This window comes from Halichoerus grypus, chromosome 2, assembly GCF_964656455.1.
Source record: "Halichoerus grypus chromosome 2, mHalGry1.hap1.1, whole genome shotgun sequence".
Classification (NCBI taxonomy): domain Eukaryota; kingdom Metazoa; phylum Chordata; class Mammalia; order Carnivora; family Phocidae; genus Halichoerus; species Halichoerus grypus.
In genome coordinates, this window is record NC_135713.1 from 126300037 (window position 1) to 126319776 (window position 19740).

Below are 19740 nucleotides of genomic sequence, written 5' to 3' on the forward strand. Positions count from 1 at the left end.
AGTAAGAGCCAAAGTCCTTCCTGTGGCTTACAGGGCCAACAGAGTCAGCTTGACTGCCCCCACATCTCTCTGGCCTTATCTATTGCTCCTAAGCATTTCACTTACACTACTCCAGCCATTTCTTCACTGTTCTTAGAACATGGCAAGCACACGCCTCCTCCCCGTGCCCTACACAGCACCTTTGTATTTCCTGCTCCCACTGCCTGCAATGCAATTTCCCTAGATACCCACACAGATGCTCCCTTATCAGCTCAGGTCTTTGCTTAAATGTCACCTTAAGTGAGATCTTTCTCAATTCCCTTTTCAATTCCCTATGTTCCCGGAACATAGTAGATTCTTAGCAAATAATTAGTTGAATGAATGAATTGGGGTTGAGGATGCCGGAGGTAGGCTGAGGATATATGAGGGATATAGTTGCCCTCCGGGCCTTACCTCCCCAGCGGGCTTAGGAAGTATGCCAGCAAAAACCAGTACAGCAAGGTGAGGAGGAAGATGGTGGGAGACAGGGAGGCCGTGTGTGTGTGTGTGTGTGTGTGTGTGTGTGTGTGTGTGTGTGTGTGTGTAGGGGAAGGGGTGCGTGGTGCTGCCCCTAGTGGCCTAGGGTCTGGGTAGGACAGACATAGGTCTGGGCCAGGCTCTGACAAAGGAGATAATAGGTTGTGCCCAGAAGCATGGGGTAGGAATGGAAGGGGTGGGGTAGAGGGCATGTGGATGGGAATTACTCTGCCTGGGGATGTGTGGGCCAAAGCTTTGTTCTAAGGGAGGGGACGATGGGGGCAGTGGAGTTGGGCCTTGAAGAGTGAGTAGGAGTTTGCTGGATGGACAAGAAAGAATAAAGGCATTTTGAGTTTGAGAGAAGATCTGAGAGGTATGTAAAGACAGGATGGTATGGTGTAGCAGAGGAAGTGAGACCAAGCAGTCAGCAACATGAGTCAGAGAGGCTTGAAATGCTAGGCCTACAATTGATAGATCAGGGACTCCAACCTGAGGGCTCTGGGGGCCATGAAGGGATCCATGAAACAAGGGAGTGGGAGAATGCTCCAGCTGCCCTGAAATAGACCCCAGAAATGGTTGGGAGGCAGAACCCCAGACACAGTGGTGGGTAGGATGTGATGGTTGGGGTGAGGGTGCAGATGATAGCCAAATCTCTGGTTTGAAGGCCTCTGAGGTAAGGACCCGAGAGAGGGGCAGGTTTGGGATCAGTAACAAGCCCTGGGTCCGGGCCAGGTGGGCTGCGGCACTCAGAATTGGGGATCCTGGACCTGTGTCTCCTCCTGAGAGTCGGCCGCCCTGTCTCAGAACTGGGACCCTGGGTCACAGAAACCTGTGACGCAGTCACTCGCTGCGCATCCCGGGATTAAAGCTAGCACAGGTAGCTGGTGGATCTACAGCGGCAGGTGGGAGTGGGGAGCCGAGTCTGCGAGTTTGAGCCTGGCCGAGCGGTGGGGGCCCCGTCCTCGTGGCTCGGGTATTTATTTTTCCGCCTACTCCTGCGCCTAATGGCTTCCCCGGCTGCCCGTCATCCCTTCTGCGCCCGCCTAGGACGGGGTGGGGCCCGGACCTGGTCCGCGGGGCGAGGCGGGGTGGGAAGGAAAGGGCAGAGGCTTCCACCGGCCCCACCCGACTCCCGAGCGGCTTTAGGGGGCGAGAGTGAGAGGGTGCGTGCGTGCGTGCGTGCGTGTGTCCGTGTGTGTGTGCACGCGCGCGCGCGGCACCGCAGCCCGGACACCCGGTCCGCTCCAGACTCGGCCTCCCTGCTCGCCGTCTGACCCCTCGCGGAGCAGAAGGAGACACGCGCGCGGCGGGGCCCGAGGTCGTCCGCAGGACCCGGGCCCAGGATTCCAGCCCTCTCTCTCCTCGCCTCACTTCTCAGGGGACACCTGCCCGCCGCCCGGGCCTGGGCGCCCTCAGGGAGGGGAGGAGGCGGCGGGAGGAGCCTTTGGAAGGCGCCTCTCAGAACGACTTAAAGCAGGAACACGATGTCTACGAGAAGCAAGCAGAAATAAAAATTTACGAGATTATGTACACAACCCCTGAAAAAATGCAGAGTAAGCACGGATCACATTATTCTTCAGGACAGGGCAGTTCTTACCAAGGGAGTGTGTAGAGACAGGGTCACAGTTCAAAAAGGTTTGTTTGTTTGTTTGTTTTTCCAGAGCTTGACATGACTGAGTCTAAATCTTGACAGTTGGAAATGTACAAGAACAGCCTTGACAAGTTAGTAAATGAAGAACAAGAAGGAGAAGTTGGCATATTAAACTCTACAACAGTAGTAATTAAATCAATGCGATCATGTCAGTGGAATCGAGTCCAGTAACAGAGACTCTTAAAAAATACGAGAAGGTCCTAACACTAAGAAGTTAAATAAGACTTGGAAAATGAGTGAAGGGTTTAGGGCAATTCACGCCAGAAGAACTCTTGGAGAGAGAAGACTGTCCTGTTCCCCACTGTTCAATCAGCGCCCAAGAGCAAACACAAGAAATATTAGTCGAATGAATGCACATCACCGGTAATCAGAGGAATGCAAATTAAAGCAAGTACATATCTTATTTTACTTATCGGATTGCCCCCCCCCCCAAAAAAAGATAATATCCTGTGTTGGCAAGAGCATGAAGGAAAAGGGTACTGTCGTGTGCTGATGGTAAGAGCGTGAACTGATAAGTCTTTTGCGGTTTGCGATAGTACAAAATTGAAAATAGCACAAACGTTCTTTAGTCGGGGCTCCCTAAATAAACCGGGACTGAGTAAATGAGGCTGCTTCCGGCCCGCAGCGCGCTGTGGAGAGCGCAGAGCCGTGTGACCCGGAGTCCGGGACAGTTTGTTGCGTGTGAACAGCTATAATTCACCAACTCTGATACCATTTATATTTTTAATAAGTGCGAGTCTGTGCAGGCTTGTGCAACCGAGCCGTGAAAGGCTCCAGGTCACCCCACCACCCTGTAACCGCCAGGCCTCGGAGAAGGGGTTGTGTTTACCCTTGGCTTTGGCGATAGGAGCTAAGCGAAGGGTGCGGCCCCGGGCCCTCTTCCTTTCTCCCCTCCCCCCTCCCCGCCTCGCCTTCTCTTATCTCCCACTGCCCCTCCCCGACACTCTCTAAGCGCGCCCCCTGCTGGGGAGAAAGGGGAAGGGGAAAGAAAAAGGGTTCGGGGCGAGAATACTTTAAGTGGGCAGGGGGCGGGAGAGGAGAGAGGGAGAAACCCGTGAGAACTCCGCCGCCGAGAAGGCCAGGAGGCAGATAACGCCCCCCACGGCAGTCCCGGTGATCTTCCCACGCTGCGCAATCCTTCCTGCAGCTGCTAGGGGCTGCCCTCGCTCTGCTGGTGGCCAGGCGGGACCTCTCCTGTCTGTGCTCACCTTAGTCATATCTGTGCACACACAGTTCCTCACCCTGAAGAGCAATTCCCTCCTCACCCCTTAGTTCTCGGCTCCTTCCCTGACTCCACCGAGGTCCGACCCCTTGGCGTGACATCACTTCTGGCACCCCAGACCTCACCTCCCTATTACTATAACTGCCCCTTGTGGTTTATATCTGCCGTCCATCTAGGCTGTGGCCTCCTTGAGGACCGCACAGCACCTGTGTTGCTCACCAGTGCACCCGGTGCCTAGGACAGGCTTGGCACCCGAACAGAGGCACTGACATGTTCAAGGCCGAGCAGAGGGAATTTATTAGAGAGGCAGGGGGCAAACACATATTTACATGGGCCGCGCCGGGGCATTAAAAGCAGAAGCGGGGACGGGAGGTTCCGGAAGCAGCTCAGACGAGTTCCACCTTGGCATTGGGGTACACCGCCACCACGTCGTAGCCCTCGGGTGGCTTGACGCGCGCCTTGGCGTGGCTCTCGCAGTAGAGCCGCTCGTCCAGAAAGAAGTAACCGCGCTGCTTAAGGTTCAGGCCGCAGTCGCTGCACATGAAGCACTCAGGGTGGTAGAGCTTGTCCCGTGCCTTGACGATGGTGCCCCTGATGGGGAGACCAGGAGAGGACTGCTTCCGGCGACTGACGGATTCGCGAGCATGCTCCCATCCAGGGCCTCAGGCGGGGCCGGGGGAAGGCCGGGGTCGGGGTCGGGGAAGCAGGGGAGGGTACTCACACTATGCCGTGGCCGCAGCGCGTGCACTCGGGCAGTCCTTGCAGGCCACTCAGCGGAGCGCCCAGCTTGCTGGCCGTGGGCTTGAGGTTGCGGGGGCCGCTGGAGCCAGGCCGCTCCCCTGAAAGCCGGAGCGCAAGCGGCATGAGCCCGGTGCGGAGGTCAGAAAAGGGAACTTCACTTCTGCGCGGTGTGGGATGGACCCAGCTTCCAGGACCACCAGCACTGCGACTGGGGACGAGGTTTGGAGGGGGAGGGGCCGCGACAGGGGTGGAGTGGGAATCGGGACACTGAGGCGCCGCGAGGGGTGTGGGAACGCTCGGAGGAGACGCGGCAGGGGTAGATGGCTGGGAGGCAGGACGTGGGGGGGGGGGTCCGCAAAGCGGCGGGGGCGGGGCGGGGCTCTCCAGGGCACCCGAGGGAGTGGTTAGGCAGGTGGGGCAAGGTGGCGGGAGTCTTACCGCCCTCCCCGGCCTCTAGCATGCCCTGCAAGTAGCGGAAGGAGCCTGACTGCTTGGGCTCCGAAGCCGAGGGCTCCGCCGGCTCCCGCAGCATCCTGTACACCTCTGAGCCCAGGTCCACGCCGCAGTCACGGCTCCGTGGGAGGCCTCTGGCTGTGTCCGCGCTGGGCAAAAGAGATGCACCAAGGGACACGGTTGTGGTACCAGCCTTCCCCCTGCCAGCACAGGGGTCTGGTGAGGTTTTCAGAATGAAACCAGCTGAGACCCAAAGATCAAGTGTCAGGGGTCAAGATGTGACCCGGGGAGATCTGAGAGATCTGGGATTAAGATGGGATCTGGGTGTGGCTTCAAAGGCCACTTCTCGGTACTACCTGTGAAGTGGAGACACATGCAGGGTGCTCATTTGGGTCAGTAAGGTAGCCTCATTGCTGCTGCCATTGTGATGGAATGCGAGGTGAGATGGCTGCCCATAAGGAGGTCCCAGGCCTGGCCTGCCATCTTCTAGCCCAATCCCGGTGGCTGAGGGCCTCCTGCTGGTTGCTGGACTGCCATCCTATGAGAGAGAGGGGCCTGAGGCACTGAGAAACCATCTGGGGTAGGGCTTCTGGCCATTCCTTATACATTCCATCCTTGCCCCGTTGTGCCAGGCCTTCTTGGATGTTGGCTGGTTACCCCTGCTCTGGCATCTCTGGGCTGTGGTGCCCAGCCAGGGAAGGGCTGAAACTTGGGCCTGGTTCAACCCCAGAAGAAATGAGAAATGCCCGTGGAAAGTCAGACACAAAAACCTAAGTGCCTGAGACTCAACCTTGGCACATGAGCCATGTGGTGGTTCTGACCACCAGCGCCTGTGACGGATGGTGTTGGGGCACGACCATTCCAAGTAGCCTTTTAAGGCCAGCGTGACTGGAGCAGAGTGTGTGGCTTCCTTGCAGAGATGGTCCTGGTGCCAGGCCTTCTCACCTGCCAGAACTGTGCTGGGTATTGTAGGGGCCCATAGCTGGGAACATGAAAAAGAAAGCCCTGTCCTGCAGCCAGGAAGAGTCATTAATCACTGTGCCCAAAGCACACAATGGGGGTGGGGGGCAGACTGAGGTTCAAAGGCGTCATTGGGAGGTCAGCCCCTTTCAGGCCTGTACCTTTGCCTCCATTTCATGCTCTGCAGGGCGATATCGTGGCCCTTCTACAGGCAAAGCAGATGAGGGGCAGCGGCTGGGCCAGGCCTTAAAGATCCCGACCCTACCACTCCATGGCCAGCCTGGTGCCCTTGGCTGAAACATTTGGGGAAATGCCTTGACCATGTGTCCTCAGCTCAGGAGAAAAGGGCGGTATCTCCATGGGTATGGATCTGAATGGGGACTGGGGATCTTTGTCTCTGCAGAGTCCAAGGCTATGCTGCCCCTAGCTTGCAGGCACACACAGGCATGCACACTCTCACAAGAACTTTCACAGACAAACACATGCACAAAGACAACACACAAGGTCTAGCCAGTCCACTGACATATACCTAATCATACATACACAGTCTCATATACTCAGAGCCAGTGCTGGTCACCCTGGGGACCACCGTAATAGTAGCCTCCATGGCTGGGATGAGGTTGGTGGCCAGAGCAGCCTGACTTTAGGATAAGGCACAAGAGTCCAGGACAGGAAGGTGGGTCTCAGCCTCAGCCTGGGAGGTGACATGCAAATTTCCCCTCTGCTCTACACTGGGGACGAGGAGACTAGGTGGCGGGGACAAGATATCTACTCTAAAGGGAAAGAGCCTGTATCGGACTCAGGCAGCCTCCAGCACTGGGGCACAGCAGAGGCTGCAGAGCTTTGTCCCGACTGCCGCTGCTTTTTCTGCAGCCTCTGAGCTGGGTGGGAGCTTGAGGAAAGGGCGGACCAGCCACTGAGTGGGGGTGGTGCCCTCATTTCCCCCACCTCAACAGACAAAGGGGAGGGTCTCCCGCTGCCCAGGTGGGCCCCTATCAATGAGGCAATAGCAGTAGGAAAGCCCTCTTCCCCACTGGGCCGAACAAAAGCCTCTGAGAAACCCGATCACTTTTGCACATGTGTCTGCAGGGCAGACAGGCAGGCAAGGCTGGCCTGGCCTGTAATGGGGACCAGATGGGCCATGGGCTGTGGGGGCAGGGCTGGGCCTGGTACGGAGGAGGCTGGGACAGGAAGGGGAGTCAGAAGGTCCTGGCGAATGAGGCCCTCACTCACCCAGCAGGGTCATCAAAGCCACTGCCCCTCCCACGGCCACCCATGCAGCCGCCTCTCTCGGTCTGAACTCAGTGGTTAGGATACACATGGTGACCTCAGTCTCGGGTGAGTCCCACCTCTACCACCTCCCTGAATCTGTTTTTTCATCTGTTGAATGGGGATTGTAATGGTCTCTACATCCTAAGTTCCTTGTGGGGATAAAATGAGACAGTTGCGTGTAAAGCACTTAGCATAGTGCCTGGCCCACAGCAGATGCTTGTTGGATGAAGGGCTGTCATGGGCATTCCTGAGTTCCTATTCCTAGTCCTGGATGTCCCCCGCTCTGTGTGGTAGTGCACCTGGTGTCACGTGCTCCCCCCTCTCTGAGTATCTGCAGCTGTTGATTTGGTTGTTGAAGCCTCAGTGGGATAATCAGCAGAATGGGGTAACTGCCTGCTTGTTCATCAGCTCCCACGTGACTGTGGTCAGAATCTGGGACACTCGGGGCGCCTGGGTGGCTTAGCTGGTTAAGTATCTGCCTTCGGCTCAGGTCATGATCCCAGGGTTCTGGGATCGAGCCCCGCATCGGGCTCCCTGCTCTCGGGGAGCCTGCTTCTCCCTCTCCTCCCCGCTTGCGCGCGCTCTCTCTCTCAAATAAATAAATAAAATCTTAAAAAAAAAAAAAAAAAAGCATCTTGGGCACTCAGCTTGGATGGAGGTGGGCACTAAGTCCAGAGGAGCGGGTGGTACCTCCGGGAGGCCAAACCCCAGCTCCCTGCAGGTCTGGAGGGGACAGGCTGAGTGTGCGAGGGCTGCCTGCTCTACCTGGTTTGCCTTAACCCATCGCCTGATTCTCAGCTTAAATGCCATCCTCTCCAAGAAACCTTCCGTTACCGTCATCCTTCCTCTGCCCCGGGCTGGACCAGATGCCTCTTGTGTTCCCACCTGAGTAAGGCCCGAGGGAAGAAGGGTCTCCTATGACCCTACATGACCTGCAGAACCTATTTGCATCGGGGGTGCATGTCAGGGTACCTTGTGCTGGTCTTAGGGCCAACTGTGGTTTTCTCCTCCTCTGATGTCTCTGGCTGGGCCCACCCACTCGCCGCTGCAGGCGGAGGGTGGGAGCACAGTGGGGACAATGGGCCCTGTGTCTGTGTTCCTGAGGACACAGCCCTGCGGGGGCTGGGTGGGGGTGTTTCTGTCGCCACCCATGGAGTTCATGACTTTTAAGTACAAGAGGGGGATGGCAGCTGACGGGCAGCCCCCTCAGCTTAGAGAAAATCCCTCTGACTCCAGCCTGAGCCACTGGCAGCCTGGCCGTTGAGGAGGTCAGTAAGGGAAGGTGTTGGGGGCAGGGGCCGCTGCTCTCCAGCCCCCCCGCCCCCAGGCGCCCTGGCCCTGAGCCTCTCCTGAAGGACAGAATAGAGCTGAGATTCAAATTCCAAAACTCCTGCGCTCGTGCCCTGTCCATCCTGCTCTCACACGGGACATCTGGCCTTACATAGGTGCTGGGGCCTGCACAAGGCTGCTGCCTGCCGCCTGGCTGATTTGTCAACCCCTGCTCACTCCTGGCCCCTTGGACCAGGGCAAGCTCTGGAGACACAAGTGTGGCCACAAATCTCTGCAGGAACAGCTGAGGTCCTGGACAGTGGAAACCAAGAGACTGTCTGTGGTTCTGCCCCATCACCTCATCCCTTGCTTCCACCCTCCCACCCTCGGAGCTTTCTTTTTTCTGAACCTATGATGCACAATCTCACTTCTGAGCCTTTGCATGTGATTTCTTGCACATTACCCTTCTCCACGCCTCTTTGCTGGCCTTATTCTTCCTAGTCCGGCAGGTCTTGGCTTGGATTCTCCCTCCTCCAGGAAGCCCTCTCTGAACCTTTAGGTGAATCATGTGCCTACTCTGGACTCCTTTGGCCCCTGGCTTCTGCCATTCCAGAGTTGCTAAGTGCCTCTTCCTTTTCATAACAGGCACTCCCTGGCATGTAGTAAGCATCTGGCCTCCGAGATTCCAGCAAAAGCAAGGTAGGGAACAAATATCAGAACAAGAGGACTGGGATAAATGGTGAGGGAGATGGCCTTCTATATGGTGAAGCCTCCATGGTGAGAGAGTAGACACAAGCAGGCCTAGAAGGCCATGGCCCCACATGCTGAGTCCCACAGCTCTGGCTCCATCATAGACCAGTCCAATCTCCACCTTGTCCAAACTCTCTAGCCCAGAGATGTTGAGATGGCTCTGGATACTTCAGCCCTGCCCACTTGGCTACCCCTCACATCCATGGCAAAACGAGGCCCTAGAGCAGCTTCTTCCCGCCCCCCTCCCGCATTTGAGGACAGTATCATAGTTGTGACTCCTGTCATACATGGCAAGGTGACTGTGGCCTGAGGTCTGCTGGGTGCAATCACAGGATGGCCAGGAGAAAACTTCAGCCTTAGATAGAGCAAGGAAGTGCCTTATATTCTAAGGTCAGCCTTGAGGCCCAAGTTTGGCTTTAGCCAGGTGGGTGTCCATGGCTAAGATGAGACAGAAGAGAGTACCCAAACAGTCTGAGGTCACTCCACAGCCTACAGTTTCCCCCCAGCCAGCCCCCAAGCCCGGTGACTTCCTCTTGGTCTGGCATCACTAGGCACCAGAGTGAAACCTAGCCAGGCGGGTGGTAGCCCTGAGCCAAGGCCTAGCCCCGTTCCTGCCCACTCTAAGTACCTTTATCTCAGAATCTAGGACTGCCTAGAGTACAGACAGAGCCCCCAGCAGATGCTCATCACCTGGGGAGCTCAGGATGGGGCATGGACATGGACCAGAGAAGTCTGCTGCTTCAGTCTCTGGCCTGGGCATCCAAAAGCCAGACAGCAAGACATCTAGTGCAATTAAACCCATGGACCAGGCCTGGCCCCTCTGCCCTGGGCTTGCTCGGAATCAGGCCAGGCCCGGTGGTGTCCATACATACCTGGGCCTCAGGGTCAGTGTGGATCCTTTGTGTCTGAGCCTTGCTGTCCTCTGGGGCACCGGGCCAGCTCCTGCCTTCAGGTCTGTGACAGGAATTAGGACGGTCAGATAGGTCTGCTTACTGTGCCTACCATGAGTGGGACCAGGACCAAGAGGGGCTGCACTCTGCGCCCAGAGCCACCCAGGACCAGGCCTGGCACTCTGCATGGCAGAGGACCCCACTGCCGCACTTGCCCCTGCACCAGAATGGTGGCCGTTGTGGGCAAGGAGACAGAACTCTAGATCTGCCACCTGCCTAGGGCAAGGCTGTGTGTTCCAGCCCCACCAGCTGCTCCATGCCTCTCTGGTCTCATTCCCAGACAGGATACAACAGAAGCCCTCCGCTTCCCCACTTTTTCACCCTCTCCGTGGCCTCAGCAAAAAGAAGGCGAGCTCATAGCAGGGCGCGTCAGGCCTCACACATGGATCAGTGAAGAGCCCATCTGCTTATCCTCTTCCATCCACAGCCTCTGGCCTGGCCTGGAGGTCAGGCATCCATGGGCTCTGGGGGAGGTGACATAAAGGCTTTGAGGGGTGCTCCTCCCCTCTTGCTGCCGGCAGAGTCATCACCAATGTCTGCCCAGCCCAGATGGGAACCAGGCCATTAGGAAATTCCTGCTTCACCATAGAAACCAAAAGCCAAACACCACTCAGGAGGGAGAAAAACATCATAAACCTGCCATAAGCCGGCAGGCGGGGCAGGCAGGGCAGGCGGGACTGAGAGGCTATGGGCCTGGGGCCCAGTCCTGCCATTCGGTAGCCCTGTGAGGAGGCAAGCCATAGGGTGCACAGACCCTGGACTGACAGGTGGGTGTGAAGTGAGGCTGGTTAGATGGTTAGACGGAAGGGGAATAATGTCCCCATTCACCTCAAAAGGCCTCCTGGGGCTTTCCAAGAACTCATCACTGGGCCAGCAGCTCAACATGGCCTCTCTCTCCCCAACTCACTGAAGGATTTTAACTATCTGTCTACACCTGTAGACCACACTCACTCTACACTTCCACACCAGGGCCCGTTCCTTAACCCAGTACAGACTAGCCTCTCTCCTCCAGAGCCTTCCACAGGCCTGTGCGACCAAGCTCTGCTGCCCAAGGGCAACACCATCCCCACTGGTGCCTGGCCCCAGCCCTCTCAGCCAGGCTCCCAGGGACTGCCCTAACTCACAGCTCCACCTATGGCCTCCGCCCACTCGGAACTCTGCTGAGATCAGTCTAGGACATCTCATGTGGTTAAGATGGCCTTATACTTCCCTGAAGCTCTGCCCAGAAGAGAAGTACAAGCCTGTGGTCTGGAGGTCAGAGTGCACAAAGTACCCAGAGCAAAGAGCGCAGCCCAAGGTAGCAGATCAGAATGAAGGGCTTATTCAATCTCCATCCCTAGGCCTTCACTTCAGGCCTGAGAGGTGCTAACATCTACCATCTTTTTTTTTTTTAAGATTTTATTTATTTATTTATTTGACAGAGAGAGAGACAGCGAGAGAGGAAACACAAGCAGGGAAGAGGGAGAAGCAGGCTTCCCACCGAGCAGGGAGCCGGATGCTGGGCTCAATCCCAGGACCCTGGGATCATGACCTGAGCCGAAGGCAGATGCTTAATGACTGAGCCACCCAGGCGCCCAACATCTACCATCTTTAAGCAAAATGACAGCCCAAGGATGGGCCATGTAACTGCATCTTGTAACATACACAATGGGCAAAACAGACCCCACCAGAAGCCCAAGGTTGGAGCTGATGCCAGGAAGGTTCTGGGCCTACAGAAATGCCCACAAAGTATGGGTTAGCTTGGATTGTTAGATAACTAGCTCCAAGTTCTAGACAAAATAAGCGTAGCAGGGAAGCTGGGCCCTTCCTTCACTTTTCATCCTGTGGAGAAGTCTGTGGAGGATTAGAGCCCTCTATACATAAGAAGGCAGGTAGGGAACTCGTCTGGATAGAGTTCTGGGGGTGGGGGCACAGAATAGCTCTCTCCAGTCAGCTCACCAGGCTGATCTCCCACAGAAACCACGTTGAAGAGGTCTTTGGATCATAGGTCCTGGCACAGCAGGCAGGACAGAGAGCAGGGTCAGAGGCCTTGCTGGTGAGAGGTGATCAGGAGAAGAAATGCTGGCCCAGGGGGTCAAGGTGGCCTTCATGTCTTGATCTCCCAGAATCTGCATGTGTGAGAACTGGGAATGGGGGCTGGAAGACAGGACCCCAGCTTTTCACCCTGCGCAGACCTGGTACATCATAAGCATCCAATCTCCCAATCCTAAAATGGTCCCATTTTGGAGTTAAGGAAACTGAGAGCTTGGAGATTAAATCACTTGCTGGAGGATAACACAGTTCTCAAGTGCAGAGCTGGGACTTGAACCCAGATCTGTGATAGTAGAGAATGTGCTCTCACCTGCTCCATGGCCAGGCAGCATTTGGGGGCAGAGTAGAACAGGTCAGGGGAAGCCTGGCTCCATCCATGCTTGGCTTGGAACAAATGACCAGGAAAGGAAGGAAGGAAGGAAGGAAGGAAGGAAGGGGGACCTCCACCCTGCCCCCATCCTGCTACCCTCCCCTGACATTATTCCCTCTGGGAACCTCCTGACTCAGGCCCCCTACAAGCCCCTGCTGCCTCCCCCACCCCACTACTACCAGGGCTTCCCTTCTTTAGCCATGCAAAATCAAGGCCGGAGGTGAGTCAGGGCCCAGGAAACCAGCCAAGTGGGGCGGCCACAGAGGCCACTCGTGGGCAGAGCAGTGCTGATGTTTCCCCCAGCCAGACTGTACCTCAGTCTGGGAGAGGGTGAAGAATGTGATCCTGTTTGGTGGAGAAGGAAACCCAGGCTCACAGAGGTCATCCGGTGTACCTAAGATCCCACAGAGTCTGGATTACACCCAGCTCTGCTGAACTCCCAGGCCAGGGCCCACTCCCCTTGGAGTTGCACTCAGCTCCAAGAGCACAGTCAGGGGTCCTGACCCCAACCTGGACCCAGACCCGGGCCAGACACACGTGGAGGCTATCTCAGAAGCCTTGCTAACATGTTTAATGGCTCCCAGCCCTGCCAGCTCTAACGCATAGTTAGCCGTGTTGTGGTTTGAGGAGGCTTTGCCGACACGCGTCCACAGGGGAATCATGGAAAGTCCCTGTTAGCAGTGAACGTGGCAGAGCTGAGCAGTTATTTCTGACTTCCCTGGATCCAAGCAAGACGGGGGGGAAGGGAGATCCCACTCAGCCAGGACCTGGCCAACTGCCTTTAGAGCTGAACAAAGACCCAGGGCCTGACTAGGGCTGCAGAAGCCTCAGGTGCACCTTCCATCCTAGACCATTTATAAGGCACACATGGGGCTTGGGGATCCCCAATCCTCCCCTTCATGTAGGCTGTATGGCATGATACAGGCCAGAGCATCCAGATTTACCCAGGGCAGAGGCACGGCCCGTAGCGGGGCCAGCCGAGGCAGGACAGCCGTGGGGTGACAGGCATGGTCGGCAGCCACTTCTAGGAGTGAGAGAGACCCGAGGACAAGTTTTGCTTCCCCACTCCCTTGCTGTGTGACTTTAGGCACCTGCTAACTGTTCTGAGCCTCAGCTATCTCATCTGTAATTCGGGGACCATACCAGGAGACTGAAATCACCCCACCCCCCGCCCCCCCTCACCCCGGCCCAGCCTGCCCTGTGCGTACCTGCTCACAGAGAGTGTGAGGTGGTCATGGCAGCCCTTGATGCGGTTCTGCGCCTCCAGGTGCGTCATGAGCTCTGTGCTTTCCCCATTGATGGCCTGGATCAGGTCTCCGGGGCACAGGGCGGCCAGTGCGGCCTTGCTGCCGGCGTGAACCTGTAGAGGACAAGCCAGAGGCCTGGGCGTCAGTCATTATGTGGCCTTGCTGCACTCTCTGCCCTGGACCCCCTCCAACCTCAGAACCTGGGCTGTGCGGCCCTGCTGCCCACACGACCTGGCGGGGGACCAGCCCAGAGACCGGTTGAGTCCCCATGTGATCTTGCCACAGCCTCTGCTCTAAACATCCCCAGTTCCAGCCCCTGAAGCACTGCTAGGGTGTGAGGGCATATAAGAGGGGCTTCTTTGGGACTGGGACAAGTGGGATGTCACTCTTGTTGCCTGCATATGTGCCGAAGGACATGCAAGGGACACACGGGGACACATGTGCTCCAGATACATACAAAGCAGGGACATGTCACAAATACCCTCCATAGACAGGGCCCTACCCAGACATACTGCACAGCAGCCCCTTGGCCTGATATTTCCTTGTCTCCCTACTTGTTTCCTTTCATCCCTACTCCCCACCCCACATTCACCTCCACCTCCCCACACTCCGTCCCGACCAACCGAATATCCAGGGGTTACCGACAGCCCCGGATAGTTCTCACCTCCACGCTTCTGCAGATGCTCTTCTTTCGACCTGCAACACTCTTCCCTTTGACCTCAAACCCTAAGTACCAGCTTACTCCTCCTCACCTTCATGTCTTAGCAGACAGGCCAGTCCCCTAGGAGCCTCTTCTCTGGGCTCTCACAGTACTCTGTGCACCCCATTTACCACTTTGCTCCCCTAACATTGTTAGAGCTTCGTTCTGGGTCTGTGTCATCACGTCCCCAGCAAGTCCAGGACCACGTACTTCCAGCTGCCCACTTGTGCTCCTGAGTCACAATTTTATCCCCACTTCCTCTGCAGGACAGACACTCTCTCAGGCCACCCCGGTGTTACTATTGACTCCAGGCAAATGGTGTCCAGACCTGGAGCTTCTTACAATGTTGGTCCCTGGATGAGGGCCACATGAGGTTGTGGATAGGCGAACAGGGAGGCCTGAGAAGGGGGCCCAGGGGTATTCAGGCAACAGGGCACTCTTCGCCCTCTCCCTGGTCTCAACACAGCCTTTGGAAAGAGACTTTAGGCACCCTCATTTAAAAAAATTTTTTTAAAGTAATTTCTATGCCTGATGTGGGGCTCAAACTCATAACCCTGAGATTAAGAGTCACATGCTCTACCAACTGAACCAGCCAGGGCCCTGTAGGCGCCCTCATTCCTACCCAGCCTCCCCAGTGGTGCCCTCAACAGCTTCCAGTGACCCCGTTCCTACTGCTGGAGTTGAGAGCTCCTGGGAGCCCAGCTAGGCTCAGCTTATCCAGTTTTCAGTAGTGAGTGGACAAAGCCGAGGTGCTGGCAGCTCCTTGGCTGGAGTCCTGGTGTGGGCAGTGCCTGAGCTGACCCGCCCTGACATAGGCTGCCCCAAGGAATGTTTTTCTGGAGCATGACCCCCTCAGCCAATAGCCCATGAATGCTTATCCACAGGGCCTGGGCACCCGCACAAGCCTGTCATCCTGGGGGAAGGACCACTGGGCATTATCCCACCCTCCACTCAAGGCCCAGCTCCAGGCCCCTCTCCTTTATGGACACATGCTCTGTGACATGGCCTGGGCTCTGTGCTTTACCCATAACTAGTTCATGGCAACCTGTCAACCACTGATGAGACAGAGGCTGTTCTCATTCCTAGAGATGAAGTAAGGGAGGCCTGGGGGAAGGGACACCTTGCCCCAGGCCCCACGCTGGAGAGCAGTCTTTTTCTTCAGGGGGGCAGCTAGCTGCAGGATGACTCAGCCAGTACAAGGGGTGCATTCAGGACCCTGTGGGTGGAGGAAGTTCTTGAAAGCTGGGGTGGCTGGGACTCTGCCAGCTCCACTAGCTCGAGGAGTTCTGGTCAGAGAGGGCATGAGGCCAGGAAACCGTGACTCTCCAAACTGCCTTTATATGCATTGTCTCATGAATCCTCCAGGATTAGGTGAGGTGAGGAAACCGAGGTCCAGAGAAATGCAGAAGGATGCTCAACTGATAAATGGCAGAGTTAGGATTTCATTCCAAGGCAACCGGTTCCAAGTCTTATCCACTAACCACTGTGTGATTTTCTGCAGAAAGGGAGTGAGGGGAGAGAGCGTCCCAGGAGAGAGAGAGTGTCGCAGGTAAAAAGATCAGCATGTATAATGGCTCATCTGGGAGAGAATAAAAGCAGTCTTCTGGGGTTGAAGCATCATTAGTGAGAAGAGAGCAGAAGGAAAGTCAGAGAAGAAGCAGGGACCAGACCTGCGGGCCTTGTAGGCCCAGGTGAGAAGCTGGCATTTCTCCTGGGTGGTTGGGAACTATGGAGGGTTCTAAGCAGGGAAGTCACAGGACACAGTTTAACTCAGGCCTCTCCCTCTGGCTGCTGAGTGCAGGATAAATAGACAGAAGGAAGGGAGAGGGGTACAACGAGGTCAGCTGGGAGGCTGGGGCACGAACCAGCCCCCTCACCTGCAGCAGCTGCATTCCCGGCCCCTGCTCCACTCTGCCCAGCCTAGACACTGTGGCAGACTGGGAGTCACAGAGTCTGGGGCCGTATTGTCCCATACGGTCACAGCAAGTGCCAGACAGGCCTGGGTTCCTGTCCCTGTTCTGCTTCTCTGGATACACCACCTTGGCCTCTCTGAGCCTTAGTGTCCCCATCTATAATGTGAGGCCAGAGGGAGTCCTTACCGGTCAGGACTCTCGGAGGACTACCTGAGACAATCAGGGTAAAAAGTCCCCACAATGGGTTGAGCACATGGTGGTGCTCACTCCAGGCGCTGGTTGCTGGGGAGCTGGTACCAACACCCATTGGGGTGGGGCCTGGAATGCCGCGGATGCTCAGCCAGGGCCAGCAATCACCGTAGTTCATAGGAGAAGAAGCCCGGGGCAGTGTTCTTGGGGGCTCTCTGAGGCTTCATGGGCTGAGGTTGTAAGGCCCCAGCTCCGCCAGGCAGCCAGCCTTCTCCCTGTCTGAGTGTGGCTGTCCCCGCAGTGGGGTGGGCAGGGGGAGGCCCTGGAAGCATGGAAAAGGTTGGGTCTCGAGCCCCCTTGGTAAAAACACTCCCACATATCATCTGCCCTTGAGGTACCTGCTGGGCAAGCTGTGGCCTGTGTCTCCCAGCCACATACGTCTTCCCAGATCCCACCCAAATCCAGGCTCAGGCATCCTGGTTCCTTGGGCCTGAGCTGCTGCCGCAAGACTTTGGGGGACAAGGGGTGGTTCTTCCTGGCAAACCTTCTCCCAGCCTGCCTGCCTGCCTGCCTGCCAGGAGCCTGCATCCCGGTCAGCTCCAAACAAGGCCGCCGGTGGCTGCCACTGTGACGTGTGGAGGCCTTTCCTCCACGGGCAGGCAGCCGCGTGGGCAACAGATGTGTCTGCTCCCTGCCGCCTGTGGCCGTCAGCCGCCGCCGCTGAGCCTGTCAGCGGCCTCACGCCCAGGGTGCCTGGACTGCTGGCCGGCCCAGCACCCCCACCAGCCCGCCCTGGCGGACACACAGCAAGGCATACATGCACACATGCGCGCGCACACACACACGCACACACGCACACACACACACACACACAGCCGTCTCCCTCAGGGAAGTGGGAGATGAAAGGCTCCCGGATGTGTTAAAGGCCCACCTCACTCAGCCCCAGGAACCTGGTGGCCATGGGTAAGGGCAGATGTGGGAAGCCTCCCAGGACAGCTGGGCCTGCCTGTCACCCTGGCCCCCAGAAATGGGATTCCATGATTCTCCGCTCCACCGGGTGCCCACCCCCTCCCAAGCAGTGGAAAGAAGGCTCTGAAAGGCCAGCCAGCTTGGTCCAGCCTCCACGGAGAGGTGGCAGTACAGTCGGGGAAGGTGGTTCTCAGTTCTCCTGACTCAGGCCCCCAAAGGCAGCCTGTGTGGGGATAAAGGATGGCCCTCAAATGCCCCCAGGGCCCCTCTGCTCTTTCCTCCAGAGTAAGAGCTTTGTCCCCTGGTCTGGGATCCCCAAAGGCAGAGTCTGACTCCCCTGTTTTAGCCCTTCAAACTAAGGGACCCTGAGGCGGGGCCAGGACCCTGTCTCCCTGAGACTGTGCACCCCTTCTGACAGGGCCTGAATCCCTTCCTCAGCTCCTCTGTCCTCCTCAGATTAGCCACCACCCAGGGCTGTGCCCACTCCTCTCTCTCCTCTGTCCTAAGCCTGGGGCAATGCATGGCCCTGGGAACCGGAGGAACAGGGCCGAGGCTATAGTGGCCCCTGGCCTTGTGTGGTCTTGTGGGGAGGGGGTCTCACAACCTCACAGTCAAGTCTCCCCGTCCCCTGGAAGCCCAAAATTCCTCTTGGTCACTTCCCCTTAGGACGATTGAGGTCATAGATGAGAGTCTGACCAGAACTAGAGTGAGGAAGTGGATGGCTCTTCTTTTCACATTCAGAGAGGACCCCCGACCTCCCTGGGGTCACCCAGCTCTACTGGCAGGGACCTTTGATAGGAGAAGGGGCTCTCAGTCATTTTGCCCCAAATGCTCAGGCTGGGTTCAGTTTAAGCAGCAGTGTTTCTGGGCCTCTGTAGATCTGTCCAGACCCCTGGCCCAGTGCACTCCTTCCCGGGCCTGCAGCAACTCCCCCAAAATGAGACCAGCAGGGAGGCTGGTGTGTGAACTGGGGTGGGGGGGGGGATCCTTCAAGGGATAGGGCAGGCAGGCCCGGCGCAGGGAGGGAGGGGGTTGGGGCCGCACTGCCCTGCCTGGAAGCCTCCAGAGCCCGTGTGTCGCCCTGGCCAGTCCTTGGCTTTCGAACCTCAGGGACGTCGGGGATCCGGGTCTCGGATGGACCGCGAGGACAGGGTCTCAGATCGAAGACCTCCCCGCCGCCCCGGGGCCGCCGGACTCACCCGCGAGATGGTGAGGGGTGCGCTGAAGTCCCGGCCGCCTACTAGGCGGAAGCCCCAGGGCGAAGGGCCGCGCAGGGTCACGGAGTGGGGCATCGCGGGCGGGAGCCGCAGCCGGAGCCTGAGCCGGACACTGAGGAGCCGGAGCCACCGCCGCTGCCGCCGCCGCCGCCGCCTCCGCCTGGACGCCGCGCCCCGCCCCCGGGCCGCCCGCCCCCGTACCCCCCCTCCACCCGGCCCCCGCCCCCGCTCCCCTAGCGCCCGGATTGGCCCCGCGGCCGGCCCGCCCCGCCCACTTCGGGGGGCTCTGAGGACCCGCCCCTCGGCCCGCGCGTCTGGAGCCCGGCACCCCCCGCCGCGGTCGCGGAGACCCCGGGACCAGGACAGCCCCGACGTCCGGGATCCTGCCCTGGCCTCGCCCTGAGGGCCGTGGACCCTTTCGGGCACAGGCCCTTGGAAGTCCCATCTACCCGGCGGCGCCCCAGCCTGAGGCGGCCCAGATGCGGGATGGGGCCGTGCCTTGCCCCGAAAACTCCTCAAGGTCCTGGCAGGCCGACCTGCCTCCTTACCCCTCGCTGTGGTGCGAGTCCTCCTCTGCAAGCAAGCACTGACGAGCAGCCTCCGGCCTGAGGAGGCCTGGGCCAGGGACACAGCCCCAGGATGACGGCAGGCAGTGCCAGTACGGGGTGAGAACAGCAAGGTCCCCAGACTCGTTCTGGGAGGCCAGGAGGTCTGTCTGGAAGAAGCGGCCCCTGACTTGAGTCTAGAAGCAAGGTGGCGTCTGGTCCTTCCAGGGGTCCCTCCTTCCCCAGGTTCCCTCCTCTCTCAGGCCGTCTCCCAGGCTGCACTGCCTCTTCCCATCCTCCTTTGCAGGGATTTTTGTTTCCCCAGGCTTCCTAGAAAAGGAGCAGCTAAGGTGGTTGGGCTAGTAGCGGCACCACTGGAGGGGAGTGATGTATTGGAGGGGCATGGAACTGCGGGCAGGCTTTCGCTTGACGCCCTTCCTGGTGCTGTCTTCACTCTCGGCCATTGTGCTCCAGGGATGTCCTTGAACGGCCCTTGCAGGGGCCATGGCTTGGCTCCCCTGGACACTTCGTGCCTGGCTGTGTCAGGAAAGCACTGTTTGTTTGGGATTTTTTTCCCAGGTTCTGAGGAGGCCCCTAATTTAGCCATTCTTGACAACCCTGTGTGCCCTCTTAGCCAACTTTTTGTAAGGGCTCTGCCCTCTGGAGGCTAACAGGCTATGGGGTGAGATGTGTCCATGGGGTCTCTAACAGCCGCAAGAAGGGAGGCCACATAAGAGGCACAAACTCGGGTGCCTGGGTGGCTCAGTCGTTAGGCGTCTGCCTTTGACTCAGGTCA

General features: G+C 57.8%; 2 protein-coding genes across 3 annotated transcripts in view; one reads left to right on the plus strand and one right to left on the minus strand.

Annotated features, from left to right (window-relative positions):
- P4HA2 (prolyl 4-hydroxylase subunit alpha 2) overlaps positions 1-19740 on the plus strand; it is an 83977-nt gene that overhangs the window by 10348 nt on the left and 53889 nt on the right. The window lies entirely within an intron of this gene.
- PDLIM4 (PDZ and LIM domain 4) lies at positions 3648-18568 on the minus strand. Of its 2 annotated transcripts, XM_036106437.2 has the most exons (7): positions 18382-18568; positions 13373-13524; positions 9686-9767; positions 4919-5100; positions 4548-4711; positions 4090-4207; positions 3648-3959 (listed from the first exon to the last, which is right to left on the minus strand). In XM_036106437.2, the coding sequence occupies exons 1-7, from the start codon at positions 18472-18474 to the stop codon at positions 3755-3757; spliced, it is 996 nt and encodes a 331-aa protein (XP_035962330.1). In that variant the 5' UTR covers positions 18475-18568; the 3' UTR covers positions 3648-3754. The 2 variants fall into 2 exon arrangements, with proteins under 2 accessions (XP_035962330.1, XP_035962331.1); XM_036106438.2 differs by lacking the exon at positions 4090-4207.